The sequence below is a fragment of the Callospermophilus lateralis genome, chromosome 3 (assembly GCF_048772815.1).
Source record: "Callospermophilus lateralis isolate mCalLat2 chromosome 3, mCalLat2.hap1, whole genome shotgun sequence".
Taxonomy (NCBI): Eukaryota; Metazoa; Chordata; class Mammalia; order Rodentia; family Sciuridae; genus Callospermophilus; species Callospermophilus lateralis.
In genome coordinates this window covers 31,085,843-31,104,809 of record NC_135307.1, presented here as the reverse complement: position 1 = coordinate 31,104,809, position 18,967 = coordinate 31,085,843, and the positions used below count along the sequence as shown (strand labels likewise).

Here is an 18,967-nt window from a genome sequence, read left to right as displayed (position 1 = left end):
ATTTACGACTTTATTTGCCATGAATAGTCTTTTAAAAATACTGTACACATAACAGACTTGATGAAACATTCAAATAATTTCAGGTAACATTAGCACCCAGAGAGAACCCCTATTTCGGTATATAGCTATTCCTCAGCTTACAATGGGGGTGCATCCTGATAAACTCGTGATAAGTTAAAAACTATTACAAGCCAAAAAAGCATTCCATACACCTAAGCTACCAAACCTCATAGCTTAGCAACCCAACACACTGTAGAGTATCAGTTGTTTGTGATCACAAGGCTGATGTGGAGCTAAGGTTCACTGCCCAGTATTACAACACTGTCCTACCATATGTAGCTAGTCTGAGAAAAGATCAAAACTCAAAGTTTAAAGTCCAGTTGTACTAAATGCATATAGTTTTCATATCACCATAAAGTAAATAAGTTGTCAATTAAACCATCCATCCTAAGTTGGAGACTCATCTGTATTTGCTTACTCAGTTTTTCTGTATGTGTTAGTCTGCTCAGGCTGCTATAACAAAAATATCACAGACTGGGTGACTTAAACAGGAAACATTTACTTATCACTATTCTCAAGCCTGGGAAATCCAAGATGAAGTTTCCAGCAGATTTGTTTCCTGATAAGGGTCCTCTTCCTATATTGCAGAAGCCCACCTTCTTGCTGTGTCCTATTAATGGTAGTAAAGAGAAAGAACCCTGGTCTCTCTCCTTTTACAAGAACACTAATCCCATCATGGGGCCCCACCCTTAGGACCTTATCTAAACCTCATTACCTTCCAAAGGCCCCACCTACAAGATCTTGGCATTTGGCTTTCAACAGGATGAATTTTGAAGGACAAATATTTAGTCCATTACAGGGTAATTATGCAAATAAGATAATTCTACCTTTTACATTAAACCAGGGGCAGTTAGGGAATGAAACATTCTGGAAGGAGATAGAATAAATCTTTAGGCTGTGTGGGCCATAGGGTCAATGTGACAATATTCAATCCTGCCAGACAAAAGCAGCTACCATGTGATAATATAAACAACAAAAATGAACAAGGGTGATTGTGTGACCCATACAACTTTATTTGTGGACAATGAAATTCCATTCCTTTTTTTTTTTTAACAAAGAAACTTCTTTTAATGTTTTTTCCAACTATTTCAATCAACAGATCATGAATGAAATGCTCTCAGAAACCCAGACAGGTACAGGAAAGCAGGCTGGGAATGGTCAGTTGCCAAGTTTCTCCGAGGAGGGAGGTCAGAGAAGCCTTGGTTTGGGTGTAGTCACAGAAACATAGCAATCTCGAGGATGTTTCCGCCTGGGATCGAAAGGTATAGAGAAGTCAGCCAGCCACACCGCCTTCCTGGTCAGCACTGATTGCGGGGCCTGGGGGAGCAGGTGTAGATGAGAAGTTTCCAGCTAAGGTTGGTCAAGTAGCCCTTGACCAACAAGGTCCTTCCCTCATGTCTCCCAGCTCACTCCCAAGAATCTATAGCTCTGATCACACTGTCCCCAGATTGTTAGTGCTGAGGGCTTGGTGTCCCCTGAGACCTGGAGGAACTCTGATCCCTAGAAGAGGGCCCAGAGTCAGAATATAGGCCCTGGTCCTGTTTCTGCCCTCTGCTGTTTCTAATTTAAGTCCTCTACTCTTTCTTCCTTCAGTTTGTCCATCTGCTAAGAGGGGACCGTGACACCTAAGCCCTTTGACTTCCCCTTTGAGATCAAGAGCTGTGAGTGCCTACCTCACATGCCCTCCACAGTGGTTGCAAAACCCACAGAAGCAAGAACATGTGCCCTGTGTTGGCAGTCAGTAGCCTGTGAGGAGGCCCAAGGAGATTATGTATTCGCTGGAAGTGGGAACTGGGGGTGGGTGTGGCTTCTCTCTGAGGATTTCATTTTTTATTTGACCACATGCATTGTTATAGCAAGGTTAATTGCCTGTGTTTGCTTCTTGTGGAAATATTTCGCAATATACCCTGTCAGCATGGGCCCAGCATTTGCACTTGTGTTTTGCTGATCTGTTTGGCTTTTTTGAAAATTTGGTCCAAGACCAAATCTTCCATAAAGGTCTGTGGGCTGTGACCAGAGCCGTCAGCTGTTAGCTGTGTTGTTCCAATTTCATAGATTTAGCCTTGTGAGGGGAAGGGGAAGAAATGGGCCATGATTTTTTTTTTTTTAAAGGAATCAGTTCTTTATTCTAGGAATTGAATTCTCTGTTCTCAAACATAAGACATGGGAGGACCTACACCATCACCTTCTTGCAAGGTGGTCTCGGGCAAGCATCTCAAGCTTTGGTACCTTAGTTTCCTCATCTGTCAAATGAAGACGTCTTCTCTGCAGCACACTAAGATTTTGGAGAAATCAGACGAGCTAATAACCCTGAGAGTTCTTTTAAAAAGCAAAAAGTAATAAATATTTGTAAATGCAAACTTAAAAAATTAATGGCTTTTGTAGTCCCCAGGATCTCTCTTCCAAGTTAAGATCAAAAAAAAAAAAAAAATTCTCTCAAGTAGAAGTCTGGTCCTACAGGGGAAAAAAATGTTGGTGGGTCCTAGAGTATCCACCTAAGGAACTTGAGCTTTCTCATCTTGAAGATAGTAGGGAAGAGTGGAAGGCCCCCAGAGGGAGAATCAGAGGGTGGTAAGCAACGAGCAAGGGCCAGGGGAGAGATCTGAACCTTAGAACTTAGAGTCTAAAGCTTTGCTGGAGGGGAGAATGAAACCAAAGGAATTATTGAGGACCTGAGTTTCCTCTGAGGACATTTGTCTCTTTCCAAAGTCTCCACAGACTCCAGATGGGAAGCAAAAGTCAGGTAACTGGCACCGTGCCTGTTTGGCTTCAGTTTTAAAAGTTTCAGAGAATCCAAGGCTATTCCAAAGACTGTGTCCCCGGGTCCTTTCCATTCTTTGTTCATCTGCCCACCCAACCGTCTCATGAACATCCTTTCTCCCATGTGATTTGGGAGACCTTGGCCTATGGGGCATGAAGTTGTATTCTGAAGGAATCACTCAGGAAACAGGAGACTTGGATCATTTTGGCCATTGGACAGAACTTGTCTAAGAGCACATCATTCTTTACAAAGAAAACAAATTGGATCGCTAAAATTAGATTGTATTAGACGCCTGTCCTTCCAATGAATTGACAACTAAATGGGGAAGACCAACTCTACCCCTTGGCTTGGGTCCCTGTAGGTTCCCACCTAGTTTTGCTGGTTGTCCAAGCTTGTCTCCTTTCCTAACCTGCTCTCTACTTGGAGTATCTGGGCCTTCAAGATCTCAAGATTTGAAAGTCATTTGATAGAAGCAAAAATATGTTCTTCTTTACCCTTTGTAAGTCCCTGCAACCCTAAGGTAATGCTCTGTTTCAGGTTGAGACTCTTTAAAACAATTTCTTAACAATCTAGAATTTTAACACTCTTAGATATGCCTATCATTTAAAATTAGAGGGGTGGGAGAAGGAGCAATTTGTCCCTTAGCTTTAAACTTTGAAGATTCCTGAGGTGTTCGTATAGTAGGTGAACAATAAATGCTAAGTTAAATTGAATTTCTAAATATGCCAGTTCAGCAATAATAGGCATACCTGCTAAGTACCAGATGTTCTAGGTTCTGGAAATACACAGATGCCTAGGTTGGTCTCTTCTCTCAATCATCCCTCAATCAAAGTTTCCAGAATTCTACGCAGTCGGCATCAATTCATGGAATGATCAAATGGCAAGCTCAAGGCCAGGATGAGATATGGGTGATAAAAGAGCTAAGACACCATCCCATCTACACCCACCAAGAAGCCTCTGGCCAAAAGTTTCTATTATTATCTAACTTAGATGTTTAAAAGCAGCTTGATTAAGGAATGAAAGATTTCTAACATTTGCTTTGTTTGAAAGCCAAAGCCCAGGGGATTTGATGTTTGCCCTGGATGGCTCAGAAGTAGAAGTCTTCCCAGCCAGGCAGATGATTCATCTTGGCTCCGGTGGAAAAGGTGGTAGCATTGTACGCAAGCATCACAAGATTGCACCAAGTTTCCTGGTATTAATCCTCTCTCGGAGGGCATTTCCTGGTAGACTCCCATGCAGACATACTTCAGTAAAGAACGCACAGCCCCACTTGCTGCAGGAGTTACTCATTTGATTCTGTGGGTGGTTTTATTTTAGGGAGATGAACAGCAGCAGGAGCGATGCATTTTTGAAGAGAACAAATCAGTTGTTTGTGATCGGCTTCTGCAAGTAGTAGTTCCTAGAGAGGGGCAATCAGAGAATTTAACTCCAAAAGGTCTTTCTTGCTACTTTCTAGCAAAGATTTCTTGCACCAAATCCCATGATATCGAAAGGGAAAAAGAAAACAAATTTCTAAGTTAAAGCCCATGGTATTTGGGTAGGTAAGAGGCACTGCGCGAAGCTGTCTTCTAACTTAGTCTTATCTGAGCGCAGGGATTGAACAACATGAAAATACAGCCTGCCCTTCAGCCAGTTAAATTGAGGGCATCTGCATGATGTTTTACAGGGTAAAGGTAAAACATCTTTTATTCTTACAGTGTCTCTTGATCTTGAATGATGCCTTACGTAGAAGAGGGGCCCCCACGTCCTGCTTAGGAGACCAAGGAAATCCAAATAGGCTCTTTTCATTTAAGATCCACAGGATCCTAAAATGGTCATCCAAAGCTACATCCATGAGGAACAATGACCTTATGCAGATGCCCGTGTTGCTGTGGTGTCTTTTCTGTTTCCTCTTCTAAGCAGGGATTGATTTATGACCCATTTCAAGTTCTTCCCACCGCACAGTCCTCTGTCCTTCCAGATCCAGGTTGAAACAGAATTTGATTTTCCCTGACTTCAGCTAAACCTGCCTAAGGTCCAGTGACCTCTGGTTGAAGACAAGGACACAGGCTGGCTCCCCGTGGCTCCCCCAGGGCCATGGGTCCTCCATGTTTTGCCAGGTTGGCACCTGGTTTCCAAAGGCTGTTCACAGCTTCCTTTGGGTGTGGAGGGCAAGTTGTGAGTGGCCCGCTGTGAGGGGAGAAACCAGAGCGAGCTGAACACCCCTGCCGTCTTCTCCATAATAGTGGTGGTCGTGAATGGTTCCTAAATACTGTTTGGGAGCAGCAGCTGCAGCTACCACTGGGGTGACTCAGAGTTAGAACTCGCATCCCACAGCCACACCTAAAGGGCTTAGTTTGTCCCAGCCAGGAGACACTGACTCCTTTTGGAAGCCAAGTCAAGGACAAGGAACAGCAGCACACCAGAGTGGGATGGATCGGAGCTCTGGGTTCAAATGCTGCTCTGTGCTTGCCGTGAGCACGTCATCTCAGCATCCCTCCTGCACAAGGGGGCTGTTGACCCCATGCCCTGCGTCAGGGTGAGCGGCACCGACAGCTAAAGTCATGTGACTTTGCTCCCTGCATCTCTCTGCTTGCCCTTTCTCCCTTTCTCTGCCATCTTCCACCCCTCTGACCAGCCACGTGCCATCTCTCACAAGGACAGCCACGCATGAGGTGATTATTATGGCCTGGCAGCCACCATGGTTTTCGTAATGCTTCCACTTACATTTCTGCACTTGAGGCACAATTGACAGAGCCAGAAAGGGCCAAGTGGGGACCAGAATTCAAGCCTTTGACTTCCATCCCGGGTCCTTCCCTGTCACCCCACACAGCATAGCATAGCACATCACATCTGTCCCTCGCTCCCTTTCCACTGACTATGAGGCACCCGATGGCCCCCAATCTGGATGCTATTCTGGGAAGCTTAGGGATGGACGGCAACCATGAGACAAAGGCACCTGCAAAAAGAAAAATAGGACACTTGAAAATCACAAGAAGGGCTCTCAGCTGCCATGCACTGCTCTGGCTGAGTGGTTCCCTGCTGGGGGTGTGGGGAGGGGAGCGCGTGTTCTAAAGCCGAGGAAGGAGATCTTGGCTGTTCTAGGATCCTGCAAAGGGGAGGACCTAAGGGTCCTTTCACCGGCTCAGCTGCACCCGTGTGCTTGTGGCCCCGGGGCCCTGTGCATTTGTGCGGTTACCTTCCCCACCTCTTGTGAGAGTCGCTGTGTTTTGTCTAAAAAGAAAGGAGATTTCCAAATGAGGACTCTTCCAGCAAAATATTGATTGGTAGCAGGTGCGGTGTCGAGACAGCGTGTACCCCTCGCTCACGCCAGCTCCCACGTGCATCCCAGACCCTACGGATCCCACTGGGTTTTCCCTCTGCTGTAGCATCGCAGGCAAGCAGGGCACCCCATTATCGGAGCAGCTCATCCCAAAAAGGGAAAATGGAGGTGGTGTATCTCATCAGGGTAGCATCCCTGAACTGCGACTGTCACCCGGTACAGGGGTGTGATTCCCTCCCACCACTAAGTGTGGCTAAGGCATTTGGTGTGATTTAGAGCCTTACAGCACTGGTGTCTCAACATATGGAGAACCACACTCCCCTTCCTAGAGGGGCAGTCTGTCCACGGGTCCAGAAGCAGGTGTGACCTCTGGTACCTTTGCTTATTTATAGTCAAACTGGATCATCTCAAAGTAGGGGCAGACCGAGAAAGGTGTGGGGAAAGGAAAGAAGGAAGGGAAGAGGAAGGCAAAAGAAGACAAGAAAAAACAGAAGAAGAAAAGAGAAAACTTCTTTTTCTCTAGCCCCTTAGGCATTGCCTGCAGCAGGGGTGTGGCTGGTCTTGCCAGTGCCTCTCTGAGCCCTTTTGCAGATTCTGGGTATACATTTCCCTTAAGACTGGTTGTCTGCAGAACAGGGAAACAAACCAGAACCCCTCATAAATCAGTAGAGGTCACTGCCAAGAGCTTTGTACACTTGCTGTCCCTGGCAGTGATCGACTCATTGCATTTGGGAAATGGCCAAAGACCCTGAGTCTGATCTTAATTCTCATTCCCAGAAAAATCTCAGCTCTCTGCTCACCCACCCCCTTGTTTACTGTCTTTGTGTTTCCTAGACAAAGCTGGCAAGGAGGAAGGAACACAGTTCCATAACTGGGGACATCAAAGGCTGCGATTCTTTGCTTGGGGGAGGAGGAGCTGGACAGAGGAGAGTCAGGAATCCCTAGGCTGTGGGAAAGGGAGGCTGGAGTCCCAGTCCCTGCAGGGGGCATGGGTGATCTGCTGAGCTTCTCAGGTTCTGCTTCTGTCGGACCTGAGCCTCGCTCGGATCTGCTCTTATTGCTTTGGTTTTGTTCCTTTGAGGGTGAATGCGGACTCATGGTTTTGAAGGGCTGGCAATGGGGTTGGTGGGATGAGACCAACTCATGGTACCCACCCTCCAAAAGATGGGGCTCTTACTTCCTGCTTTCTCCACACACCATCCTTGCCTTGGTAGCTGCCTTCGGAGTCAGCCATATGACATAGAGTAGGTGACAGTGACTCAAACTGCTCCTTGGACTCCACCAACCCACCCTGGAGTGGGGACCCCACTCCCCACTGCTCTTCCCTCCTTATGTCCTTATGTTATCCTTCCTGCTCCGATTGCTCAAACTGTAAAGCTGCACCACCAGACCTTTCTCTCCCAGTTCCCAGAGAATTGGGAGACATATTGCTCTGCTGTGCTCAGATCTTCCTCTCTGGAAAAGGAGTTTTCTGGTTGATCCACCGCCATTCCCTGCCTCTGACAGTGTTGACGGTCCCTAGTTACATCCATTCCTGCACCTGTACTTGTTCTTCTTTGCAGCCCTTAGGTCCAATTGGCTGTGTGCACCACTGTGCCAAGTCTGCTTGGCCTGCAGAATGTGGCGATGTGACAACAGTCCTGTTTGTCTTGTTCAGACTGTAATCTCAGTGCCTGGCACCTAGTAGATGCTCACTAAATATTTGCTGAACGTTGCTGTGTTGAAATGTTCAGGCATTTTGCTTTATCCTACTTTATTTCAATAAACAAGGTCTTTCTTTTAGGGGACCCGACTCTTCCTGCCCACAGTGAGGCTATAGGAATTAGCTGTATCAGGAGTGAAATATGTTTTCAAGGCAAGAAGGGTCAGGCCAGGAGAGGTTTCCTTACTCCCCTTGGGGAGTCAGAGGGGTATTGTGAGATGTACTGGGGATTCAGATCCCTCTGAGAGGACAGAACAAGGAGCAAGCACCCATTGTTTTGAAGAGGAGTTTGGAGAGGGTCCAAATGTTAGGACAGGCCTTTCCAGATGACTCAGGAGCCACCTGGCTCTGTCAGCCAGACAGAAGCGATGCCTGACACAAGAAAGAGACAATGAGTCATTTAACTCTGAGTTAACATTTGTACCTAAGATTTAAAAGTTACAACAATTTAAAAAAACAACAAAGACCAATGACGCCCCTCAGTCAGGACTTTGAGCCTGTCAGGGACGGGGTGCGGGGGAGCCAAGGATGCTCCTTAGAGCAGAGTACAGCCTGCATCTCCTTCCATACGGAGAGCAGGAATGTGACCCAATCATAAGCCACAGCAAGCACAATAAGCATTTCAGTGAACCAAGAAATGTATATTCCTGCATTTTCCATAACCATAACAAAATAACGGAGGCTGGGTGCTTGATAAAAAGACTTATCTTGTTCACAGTTTGGGAGGTTAAAGTCCAAGATCAAGAGCTCTGTCTCTTGTGCCTCGAGTGAGGGGTCCCCGGCTGCATGTGGTAGATGGCATCAGGGTGGGAGTATGTGTGGAGAGGGAGAGATCCCATTATGAATCAGGCAGCAAGAGAGATGCGGGGCCAGGCTGGTTCTTTTTATAACAGTTCTCTCTCATGGGAATTATTAACTGGCATCCTGCAAGAACTGTATTAATTCTTTCTGAGGGTGATTCCCTCTTCCCCCAAGGATCTAACTGTCTCCCACTAGGACTCACCTTTTAAAGGTTTCACTGCCTCTGAATGTACCATGCCGGGGATGATGGGGAAACACAGCCGAACTACATCCAAAGCATAGCTCCATGTAAATTCAATGAATGCTTGAAACTATGCTGGACACGACACCCCTATGGAGAGAAAAACATACTGTCCCCACCCTCAAGGAACTTAAACTAGAAGGGACTGGGTTGTTGTATGAATTTTCAGAAAAAATGTACCTTGCAGAATGTTCACACTTACCAAAGCAGAACTTCTCAGGACCATCGAAGTGGTCTCCGAACCAAGCCAGTGTGTAATTCCACTTGATTCCTTGTAGTGAGTCTGTTCTCATGGGTGGGGTCACCACTCTGCTTTTGAAAATATGGGAGCATCTTCAGAACAATGAAGCTGGTCCTAGATGGGACTCTTTGGGATCCAATTAAAGATGGGGTGCCGAGGGCCCCTCATGGGACCAAGACATTGCTTGCTTTCTGCTTTCACTTTGAGTTTAATTTTTAAGTAGAAAAAAAATACAATATATCTATGGTATGGACAGGGCATGTGTGTACACATACGTGTATACAGGTAGATCAAGCTATTTAATATATGTATTGCCTCAAATGCTTTTTTTTTTTTTGCTAAGAATGCTTAAAAATCAATATACAGTATGTTGTTAAGAACTATAGTTATCGTGATGTGCATTAGATGCCTTCAACCTATTCCTCCTGTCAAGCAGAAATGCTGTATCCTTTGACCAAATTTCCCCCAATCCTCATGACCCCCATCAGCCTTGGCAACCACTGTCCTACTCTCTGTTTTGTGACTTTGATTGCTTTGGATGCACAGATAAGTGCGCTCTTGACATATTTGTCTTCCTGTGCCTGGCTTCCTTCACTTGATGCACTCTAGTTCATTCATGTTATGGTGCATGACAAGATTTCCTTCTCTTTTAAGACTGAATAGTATTCTGTTAAATGTTTATAACAGAATATAAATACACATCTGTACAGATGCCACAGTTCCTTTCTCCACTCAGCCCCTGATAGATCAGCCGAAGTCCACTCCATATCTTGGCTATTATCCTTTTTACTTTCTTTTGAGCGGTGAAGAGAGACCTTACCATGGCTCCAGCTTCCTCCAGCCAAACCTTTGAGAACACTGGTGGAAGATCTTAGCCTTTTCCTTCTATACCCTCCTCTGGGAAGAAGAGCCAAGGAAGAGGTCCCTCATCTCCAGTCCTGCCTCTCAGATGGGCCCCTCACTCCTCACTCACCAGTTCTGCATTCCTCCTGAGCACCGGGTCCTTTGCCCAACCTCACCGGCTGAACAGTGAGCACCATGGGAGAGATGCTTCTTCTACTAGGCCTACTGCTAACAATCGCACCCTCCCTAGAGGAGGCCCACCCTTCCTCCTAACAGGTCCTCTCGTGGGACAATCCAGTTTTCCTGTGCAGCCGAACTAAATTCCCTTTCCATGGATAAATAATCCTTTTTTTCCTACCAACAAGTTCTCTGTTTTCAAGGGCCAGGGTTTTCCTGTCCTTTACGAGAATAAATCTTCCAGCAAGAACCAGGCACCTATAGGATTTAGTGGGAGGACAGGTCAAATTTACTGCCAAGGCCAGAATGTAGATGTCTCTAGGAGCCTAGGAGAAGTACCATGCCTCCCCACCTGCTCCTCCTGGATACCACCCTCAGGCCTGGAATATGAGCCCACATGACCCGAGTTCTGGTTGCCAAGAGCTCCCTTCCAGGGCAAAATAGTGGCCATAATATGTACAAACTTACCCAATTGCATCATTGCCTGGGGGAGGCATTTATTTTAATTAAACTTTTAATTTAGAGACACACATTTTTATTTATTTTATTTATTTTTATCTAGAGACACACATGCACTTGTGAGAAACAATGTAGAGATGTACCATTTATCCAGTTCCCCCATGAAGACTTCTTGCATAGCCATGACACTGACCTGGCCGCAATTCTCTGACATTATTTAGATTCCCCAGTTTCACTTGTACTTATAGATCCATGTGTGCGTTTAATTCTGCACAACATTATCCCATGTATAAGATGTGAGAGCCACCCATCAACAACAAAGATCCCTCCTGTCGCCTTCTATGACCACTCTTTCTTCCCTTCCCCTCTTACAACCATTAATCTAGTCTTGATTTCTATAATTTGTCATTTTAAGACAAATTCTATTTGAGGCCATATAGTATATAACCTGGGGCTTGGCTTTTTCACTCCTTTTGCAGTTCTTTCAAGCCTGTTGGGTGTATCTATAGTTTATTTCCTCTTCTTGCTGTGCCTGTGGTTTTAATCATTACACACCACAACATGACACCCAGACTCCACTACAGATCCTTTGGGACATGATCCTTAAGGATCTCTTGCTCTAAGAGAAAAATGTAACTCACGAATTTATTTGTTACTTATATTTACTTATTTCGGGTGCTTTTAAGTAGGTGTGTAGAAGGGGAGGAAGCGTTACAAAGTTTCCTTAGGTTTGTCAAACATACCTAGGTTCCTTAGTTTCTTGCCCTAAACAAGTGATCAGTTGGGTTATAATTTGCTTTTAGTGTTGATTGACTGTTCTTTCTTGTGTCTTCCTGCCTCCCCCCTCCCCCAGGAGCATATCTACAAGCTGATGAAAAGTGACAGTTATGCCCGCTTCCTCCGGTCCAATGCTTACCAGGACATGCTGCTGGCCAGGAAGAAGGTATCTCTGGGAAGGACAGGCTTGCCCTGCCTGAGCACTATCGACTCTTGCCTGCTGCTTGCTGCTGGTGTGAAATGAGAATATCATCCCTTGGGTTTTTATTTATTTTTTCTTTCCTTCCTTCTCTTCTCTATCTGCTCCCCTTTAATGGAAAACAGTTAGGATTGTCACCACCCCAGCCCCTGTCCAAGCTCCAGGATGTAGCATCCCTCCTCCCTGTCCCCATCATCTCTCTCTCTCTGCATGGTTTGCCCACAAGGAGGGAAGTATGCCCAAATACCAATGCCACAGGAGCTCAGCACGGAATGCCTGGATGACAGTGACCCCAGAAAATCCCTTACAACATCAAAGAGAGCCCTTTACTGCAAAGTCCAGCTCCCTCCCCACAGACTTTCCCTCTCTGACTGGCCTAGAGGTGAGTGTGAGGCAGGGATTGGGGCAGCCCCCCCATGAGCAGAAAACCTGGTCAGTTTAGGGGAGGCCACCTGGCATCTGATGTCATCCTGGGTGTTGGTGCCTCCTCTACACGCCCTTCTTTGCCCTCACCTGCCCTACAGTGTTTCCCTGTTCTTTCAACCAAAAAGTAACTGCATCCCAGCCCCTTCCTCCTGTTCCACCTAGGTGAAGTCATGGCGCCCTGTGGCCCCTGGAGGCATGGATCTGGGGGCCAACCCAGGCACCCTCAGCATGCAGGGGGTCAGGGCGACAGCAGGGATGAACTCAGTTGGGTTTCTGGGAAGAAGAAAGGAAGAGCAAGGAGGGGAACAGGGCTGGGAAAGGGGAGGCAAGAGACAGGGCTCATGATTCTAGAATACCTGCCCACCATCTGGGCTTTCCAGCTCTGAGCTAAGGCCCATGCATGGTTAAGTGTGGCTCGACTCGCACCAAGTCCCAAATTTCCATGCCATGTCACATAGGAGCACATGCATCTCTGTCTTGCCCCCTCCCATCCTCAACCCCAGTCCCCACCTGTGTGGCTGTCCATCCACAGACTGTCAGGCTGCCTTCAGTCACACACCCCCTCTCTGTGTTCCATCAACCTCATGTGCCAAGATCCTCTCTGTGTATCCGGTTGGTACCACACAACTCCAGAGTCTAGGGGAGCATTTATATCCAGCTCTCCTAACCCTCCGTGATTCTCCGAAGAGCCCTGATAGCCTGAGAAAGAGAACAGGACTTCCAGAATGTCCAGAATGTCAGAAACCCCCCCCCCCCCCCGCCATGTCACTAAATGCAAAACCTGGCCTTTTGCTTCCTCCGGTGCTGAAGGACGTCAGTGAAGGGGCTCTGCTGGAGGGGGCTGACACCACACACATGACCATTTGTTTAAGAACTGAAAGAGAATGGTTATGGAGACTTTTGGTATCTCAAGCCCAGATCTCCTGGGAGAAGGTCAAAGTAAGTTTTTCTTATTTGTTGAGACCCAAGTCACCTAAACGGATCACAACTTGGGGACATTCTAAAACTCTCTAGCAATTTGACCCGTGGGGTCTGTATGTACACCTAGGGGAGAAGTCAGAGGCAGTCCCATCTCCCTGCAGGTGCAATCACAAAGGGAGAATGTGCCTAAAACAGGAAGTGAGCCTTCTGCCTGAGCTTGCAGATCCTCCCTTCCCGAGGAAAACTCCGGGAAGGCACCAGCAGTCGGGAAGAGACTAACAGCCTTCCCAAGAAATGGGACACTAAAAGTTCATCACTATTGCCCTCCCAGCCCTTGAATTAGGGATATTCTTAAAGCAGAAAGCCCTTACAGATGCCAATGCCCTTCCAAACATTGAGGAGGAGTTTCCTGAAACAGAGACAAAACCTACCTTTCCTTCCCTTTCTTCCTGGGAGCCTCCAGACATGGATCTGATTTGTAACTCGGCACCTTCAAGTAGGCCTAGAGGACCTTCTGGTTTCAAAGGTGGGCTCACGGTGTGATATTAACCTTCAGGTCATACTAGGTATGTGAGAGTCACCACTTCCAGCCAAGGCAGGGTACACATTGGCCTCATGTTTCTGCTGAGAGTAACCCTGTTGGAGTCTGGAGGCACTGCCTCTTGATCCTTCTTCCCTAGTTCTTCCTCTTTTCTGATATCTGGGAAAAAAAATTAAAAAGGGGAGTTACTCTGAAGAACCAGGTTCCTAAGGGGTGGGAGTAGGGGCAGGTGAATGGGGTTTTGAGGGCTACTCCAGGACAATCAAGTACCCGTGATGCTGGGGTTCCAGGCTAGCTCAGGGGTGTTTGTTCAAGGCAGAGGAACCAAGGAAGTCAGGCCATCATCTGCCCTCTGTAACAACTCGGTGGCCAGGGCACAGAACGATAGGTACATAATACAGATCAGCTGACTTGAGCTCAATGTGTGTCCCCTGGGCTACCCTTGGTAGTAAAGCTGAGCTATGCCATCCCCAGAGTAGAGTCCTGGTATGGTTCCCAGAGCCAGGCATGGGTCCTTCAGTTCCTCGTAGGAGAAGAAAGCCCAGTCCAACTCTGATGGCATGTCACTTGTGGGTTTTTTTTTTCTTTCTTTCTTTTTTTCCTTTCTTTCTTCAACCTCATATCTGTCTTCCGGCCACTGGCTGAGCAGGCAGGGCACAGCTGCCAAGGAAGCCCTGCGACTCTATTCACCCTGACAGGTGGCTGCCTTGGCCCGCACACCCACACTCTGCTTTCAGTACCTCCTGCACACCCACAGGCACCCACTGCCTGCTTCCTCAGCTCCCTGGTTTCAGTTATGTGCTGGGTGTAGTGCGTGTCCACTGAAGAGTGTGTACGGTCTGCATTTCCCAGCCTTGGGCTCAGGACCCTGGAACCGGGCTCTAGCATAAACCAGCAGGTATTTGGGGTGGAATTTTACTCTTCCCAGGTAGGAAACCTGGGGAGAGAGTCAGGCACACCCCACACCTCTCCTCCTGTAGTAGAGAGCAGCGAGGCTCGGGAGAATGTTCACAGGCTCTGGCTTCTCTTGCCCCTTTCCTGGGAACTTCAGCTAAGAGTTCCCCAGGGAGGTCCCTGCCTCCAGTAGCACTTGGAGAGTGTACCTTGGAAGCATCGCCTGCCTGGGTACACAGAGAGCATTTTCTGTCCAGGACACTCCTTATGGTATTGTCTTCTGAGGTCCCAGGCCCTTTGAAAATGCTAAGGACATGAATAAACCCTGCTGTTCTAAGGATGAGCAGGAGGGTCATTAGGATGTCACTGAAGTTAGCCAGCTTTTCTTTGATCAGAAAAATCGCAAGAGAGAGAGAACGATCCTGACCCAGACTCACAGACGAGTTGATGATTTCACCTGCTTCTTGACCTGCCCTCAGCACCCCCCCCACACACACTCCTCCCCAGCCCTCGGAGCTAGTCTGCTCTGTGTCACCACTTGGAGCCCCAGCCTCCTGGCCACAAGCACCCAAGGCTCCTGCTCATGGGAGTGGCCAGGGGAAGCAGTGAGCAAGAGGCTCAAGAGGAGCAACTGCCACTCTGTGCCAAGCCAGGGCCCCAGGTCCCTGGGATCCTGGTCCCAGTCCCACAGCAGGATTTCAGTCTCCTGGGGAAGCAAACTCCCCTCTCCCCACTGCTGCAAGGAGGCAGCATGGTTGCTCCTAGGCTTCTTTCCTGTCTCTCCCATCGACTCTGCCAACAGCTTTGGCTGCTTCTCTTTTCCCGTTTTTCGCCCCATTTGGCTTTGGTTTTTGTTCTTTAGCTGTGGCTGCTGCTGTTTGGAAACCACGTGTAAAGACTTTTTTTTTGTTTTTTTTTCTGTATTTTCTCCCTACCTTTTTTTTTTTTCCTCCCCTAAAGCCAGAAAGTGAGCAAGGTCGTAGAACTTCCCTAGAAAAGTTCACTCGCAGTGTGGTAAGTGGAGTGGGTTTTCTTCCCTCAGCGTTCTTCTGGTTTTGATTTTGGTTTTTTTAACTTTTTTTTTTTTTTTTTTTTTTTTTTTGTCTTTTCTTGGTTGTCGTCGTCTTGGGGTGGGAGGGACTCCAATGCTTTCCCCTCAGTTCACCCCTTTTCTTTCGCGAGTGTCTGCAGCTTCTCTTCCAGGGATGGATTTGTGAAAGAGCAGGCAGCTCCCTCTGCAGAAGGTGCACAGCCGACCGCCCAGCCTCAGCCTGGGTGTGTGATTGCTGTTCAGGGCTTTGAGGAGGAAGGGCCCCACTCCTCTTGGGACTGCGCGGTTTGTGCATCTTCTGCAGCAGCCCAGGGAGAAGGCCATCGAACGATCTGTGAAACAAATTGGCTCAGAACCATCACACATTTCAAAAAAAAAAAAATATATCCAAATTTCCCTCTGTGAACTCTGACAGTCTCGCTGGTGTGGGTCGCAAGCTGATGTTGCTGTGTAGGTGGCTTTCGCTTGTGCGGACAGTGGCCATGCTGCATGGGTTCTGGCAATGTGATCTAGCTGATGTGTGTCTTAGTGGCCTCTGCATGAGTTCTGGTATCCCTTGCAGCCCCCTGTCAACCTCATTTGCATAGCGTGACTAGGAGAGGAGGGCAGTAGCCAAGTCCCTGCATTGTCCCTGGTAGTCTTCCAGGGAAAGGCCCTGTGAAGCTCCCCAGGCCCTGATTCTGACAGTAAGTAAAAACAGGCTAGAGGTTCACTGCCTGTAGAAAAGTGGCCTTCCTTTATGCACATCCAGCTTAGGTGGAGATCCACACAGCGCCCCAGCAGAGAACCCATGGTAACAGATGAGAAGAGTCGATGAAGGGTCTTGCTGTGTTGTATGGTGGGGATTCTATACCATGGTCTGTTGAACAGTGCAGACCCATCTCCCCTTTCCATGTTGGGCAGGATGTGTGCACAGGACTTGGTGAACAGGAAGTACTCAATCCTGCTCATTCTCTAACTCATCAAAAACAAGCCACCGAGTTCATGGTACCCAGAATGCACCATTAACATCAAACTAGAAAAAAAAAAATGGCCAGTCAGGGAGCGGGGATTCTGCACATGGGACCAGCCACATTTCCCTTCCCAAAGAGTGGAAACCCACTGAAGCTAATTTGTCTTGTTTTCCCCACCTCTAAGAGGAAAGTCCTTGTAAAACATGACTACTGTATATGATTAGTATCCTTATTTCATCCTTTTAACTTAGATTCTAAGAATCCCAGGTTGAAAGCAACCTACTCATTTGCCTGTCATAGCTGTATGCCTTTGAACCGCATTTAAACCTTATTTTGAATTCACTATAATAGATATAGACGCACAATAATTCTGGTAGACGGTAATTAAAATATGGGTGCTCATCCCTTCTCTTCTTTGGTCTTTCCCTCTCTGTGGTCTTTCCTCATGAGAAATCAGAACATGCAGAATGCAAGGTCTGCTGGTCCCTTATCTGTCCTCATGGATGGGTTTTCCAAGGCCATGTGGCCTCCCACACCAAGAAGGTACAACAGCCGTCAAGGCAAAGTCTATGGGACTTCTCTGCCCCACAATGGCTTGATAGAAAGTAGTGGGTACCTGCCTGTCTCTTTTGAAGCCTGGCTGCAGAATCTGGAGCATGTCCAGGGCTGTAGTTGACAAGCTGAGCATGTACTGTGGGCTCCATGGACTCTCAGGTACATTGTGGAGAGGAAAAGCAGGACGTTTCTGGACAGGAAAGCCGCGCTTTTCAGGTTGACTGTGTGGGCTGAGGTCAAGAGAGGAGTCCTGGTACTTGGACGAGGTGCACAAACATCTTTAGACTACTTTTTCTGAGAAGTGGGTATCAGAAAAGGCAAGAATGGCCTCCATGAAGTCCTAATGAGGAGCGTTGATTGATGTTCCTTCAGCCCAGAGGTGGTGTTGGCTGGGTGGTTCTCCAAGGTCTGTTAACAAAGCAGAACAAGAAAGCACCAGCCTCCCTCCAAGCGTCTGAGAAGCACAGATGTTGTCAGGGTGGGTTGGAGAAGAAAAATACCCTAAGCTTCTGAGATTTGGGGCATTTATATGATAAAAGTCCTTAATTCCCTGCTTCTCTTCTATGAACAGGAGACCATAATGAGTGGTGTATTCATATTATGGGGTTCTAGTGGTGGAGGGAGACTTCCATGTTCTTGGGGTAACACTGCAACCCCACAGACACAGCTAAGTATGGGGATGTGGCCCATGGCTGTAGGACATTGTCATCTCTCATACAACTCAAGGCTGGAACTTAAGAATTTGATTTCAACTGCCCCAGTGTCTAATCCAATATAACCAACCAACTAGGTGCCTTGCAATTTGATAGGCATTCTCTGAATATGCTATATATAATGTGTTCAATTCCTCTAAAAGACAATTTGCACAAATGTTTCATCTGCGAGCTGTCAAACTAAATGAAGGGCTAGCTAATGCCATTCCCATGTGCCAGGAAAGATGTTTAAGAAGACCATCTACATCGTAGGGCTAATAATTGGACAGAGGCAGAGTGAAGCTAGGCAGCTCACAGGTCAAGGAACGAGGCTGACTCATTTAGGACTAATTAATGGTGGTGTGGGGGGGAAGGTGTTGATCCAGGTGGTTAGACAGCTCAATCAGTTAGTCAAGACTAAATCTGGATCTATGACTCCCCCACCCCTGAACCCGCCAATACCCCTTCTTTTCTTGGTAAAAGAGAAAAACTGAAAGAACAAATTGTCCTTTCCAAGTCTCAAAGTGTACCATGACATGGAGGGTTCATCTGTGGATGTGTCCCTATTATATGAGATCCTAAGAAGTAGTCTGAGTGTTTCATTGAAACTTTTAGGGCTATGCTACTTTGGATGCAGAAGGGGTCTGGCCCTCCCCAGTAGAGACAGTGCTATGGGAGTGACTCCTTCCCATAGAAATTTCATTCTAAGTCATCCAGGACTTGAATATGCCAAGAAAATGTCTGAGAACACTGTGCCAAAATTTGCATCATTTGGCAGACTAGAACCATAGAGCCTGCTTAAAGCCCTGCTTTTTTTTGATGGTAAAGGCCCAGGTTCAGAATCAAATGACTGAAAGTCTATGGCAAAGTGCAACTAGCCCATAGTATACTTTTATTGAAACAGAAAACAGGACTCCAATCCCATTGGTACCCAGCTGACCAAGCAAAACACAGGCTGGGTTTCAGCCCCTACTTGACCTTCAGCTGTCCTTGTACAGGAATTACACACACCACTGTACGTGGTGACCCTTGTCATATTTCAGAAAGAGCTGTAATACATAGTAACTGCTCTAGGTAGCACCCAGACATAGCCTCAGGCCAACTGAACCTCTTTGGGGAAAACCTAGTATAGGAGAACTGACCACCAAAGACAGAAGGTGTCAGAAAATCAAAGAAAGAGTTGGATAAATCTAGGATCGTACAGAGTGCAATTTATTAGGTATTTATGGACAGTGTCTTGGGTGACCCATATCCCACACCCAAGGGCAGGAGAAAAGGGTTTATATACTAAGCTAGACAATGGTGGCTTTGATCCACTGGAATGTACCTGGGCTTTCTCAAAAACTATTAACATGTCAAATATCAGTTAAGAAACAGTCCAAACGTCACTGGCCAGCACAAAATGCTTGGC

General features: G+C 47.0%; 1 protein-coding gene across 3 annotated transcripts in view; it reads left to right on the top strand.

Annotated features, from left to right (window-relative positions):
* The window catches only part of Rgs6 (regulator of G protein signaling 6), a 570,177-nt gene that overhangs the window by 532,825 nt on the left and 18,385 nt on the right, over positions 1–18,967 (top strand). For 2 of the 3 annotated variants that reach the window (XM_076848119.2, XM_076848116.2), the window contains exons 16-17: positions 11,401–11,490; positions 15,266–15,319. In XM_076848119.2, the coding sequence (XP_076704234.2) occupies positions 11,401–11,490; positions 15,266–15,319 (144 nt within the window). The remainder of the gene's footprint in view (positions 1–11,400; positions 11,491–15,265; positions 15,320–18,967) is intronic. The other variant, XM_076848117.2, reaches the window with a different exon arrangement.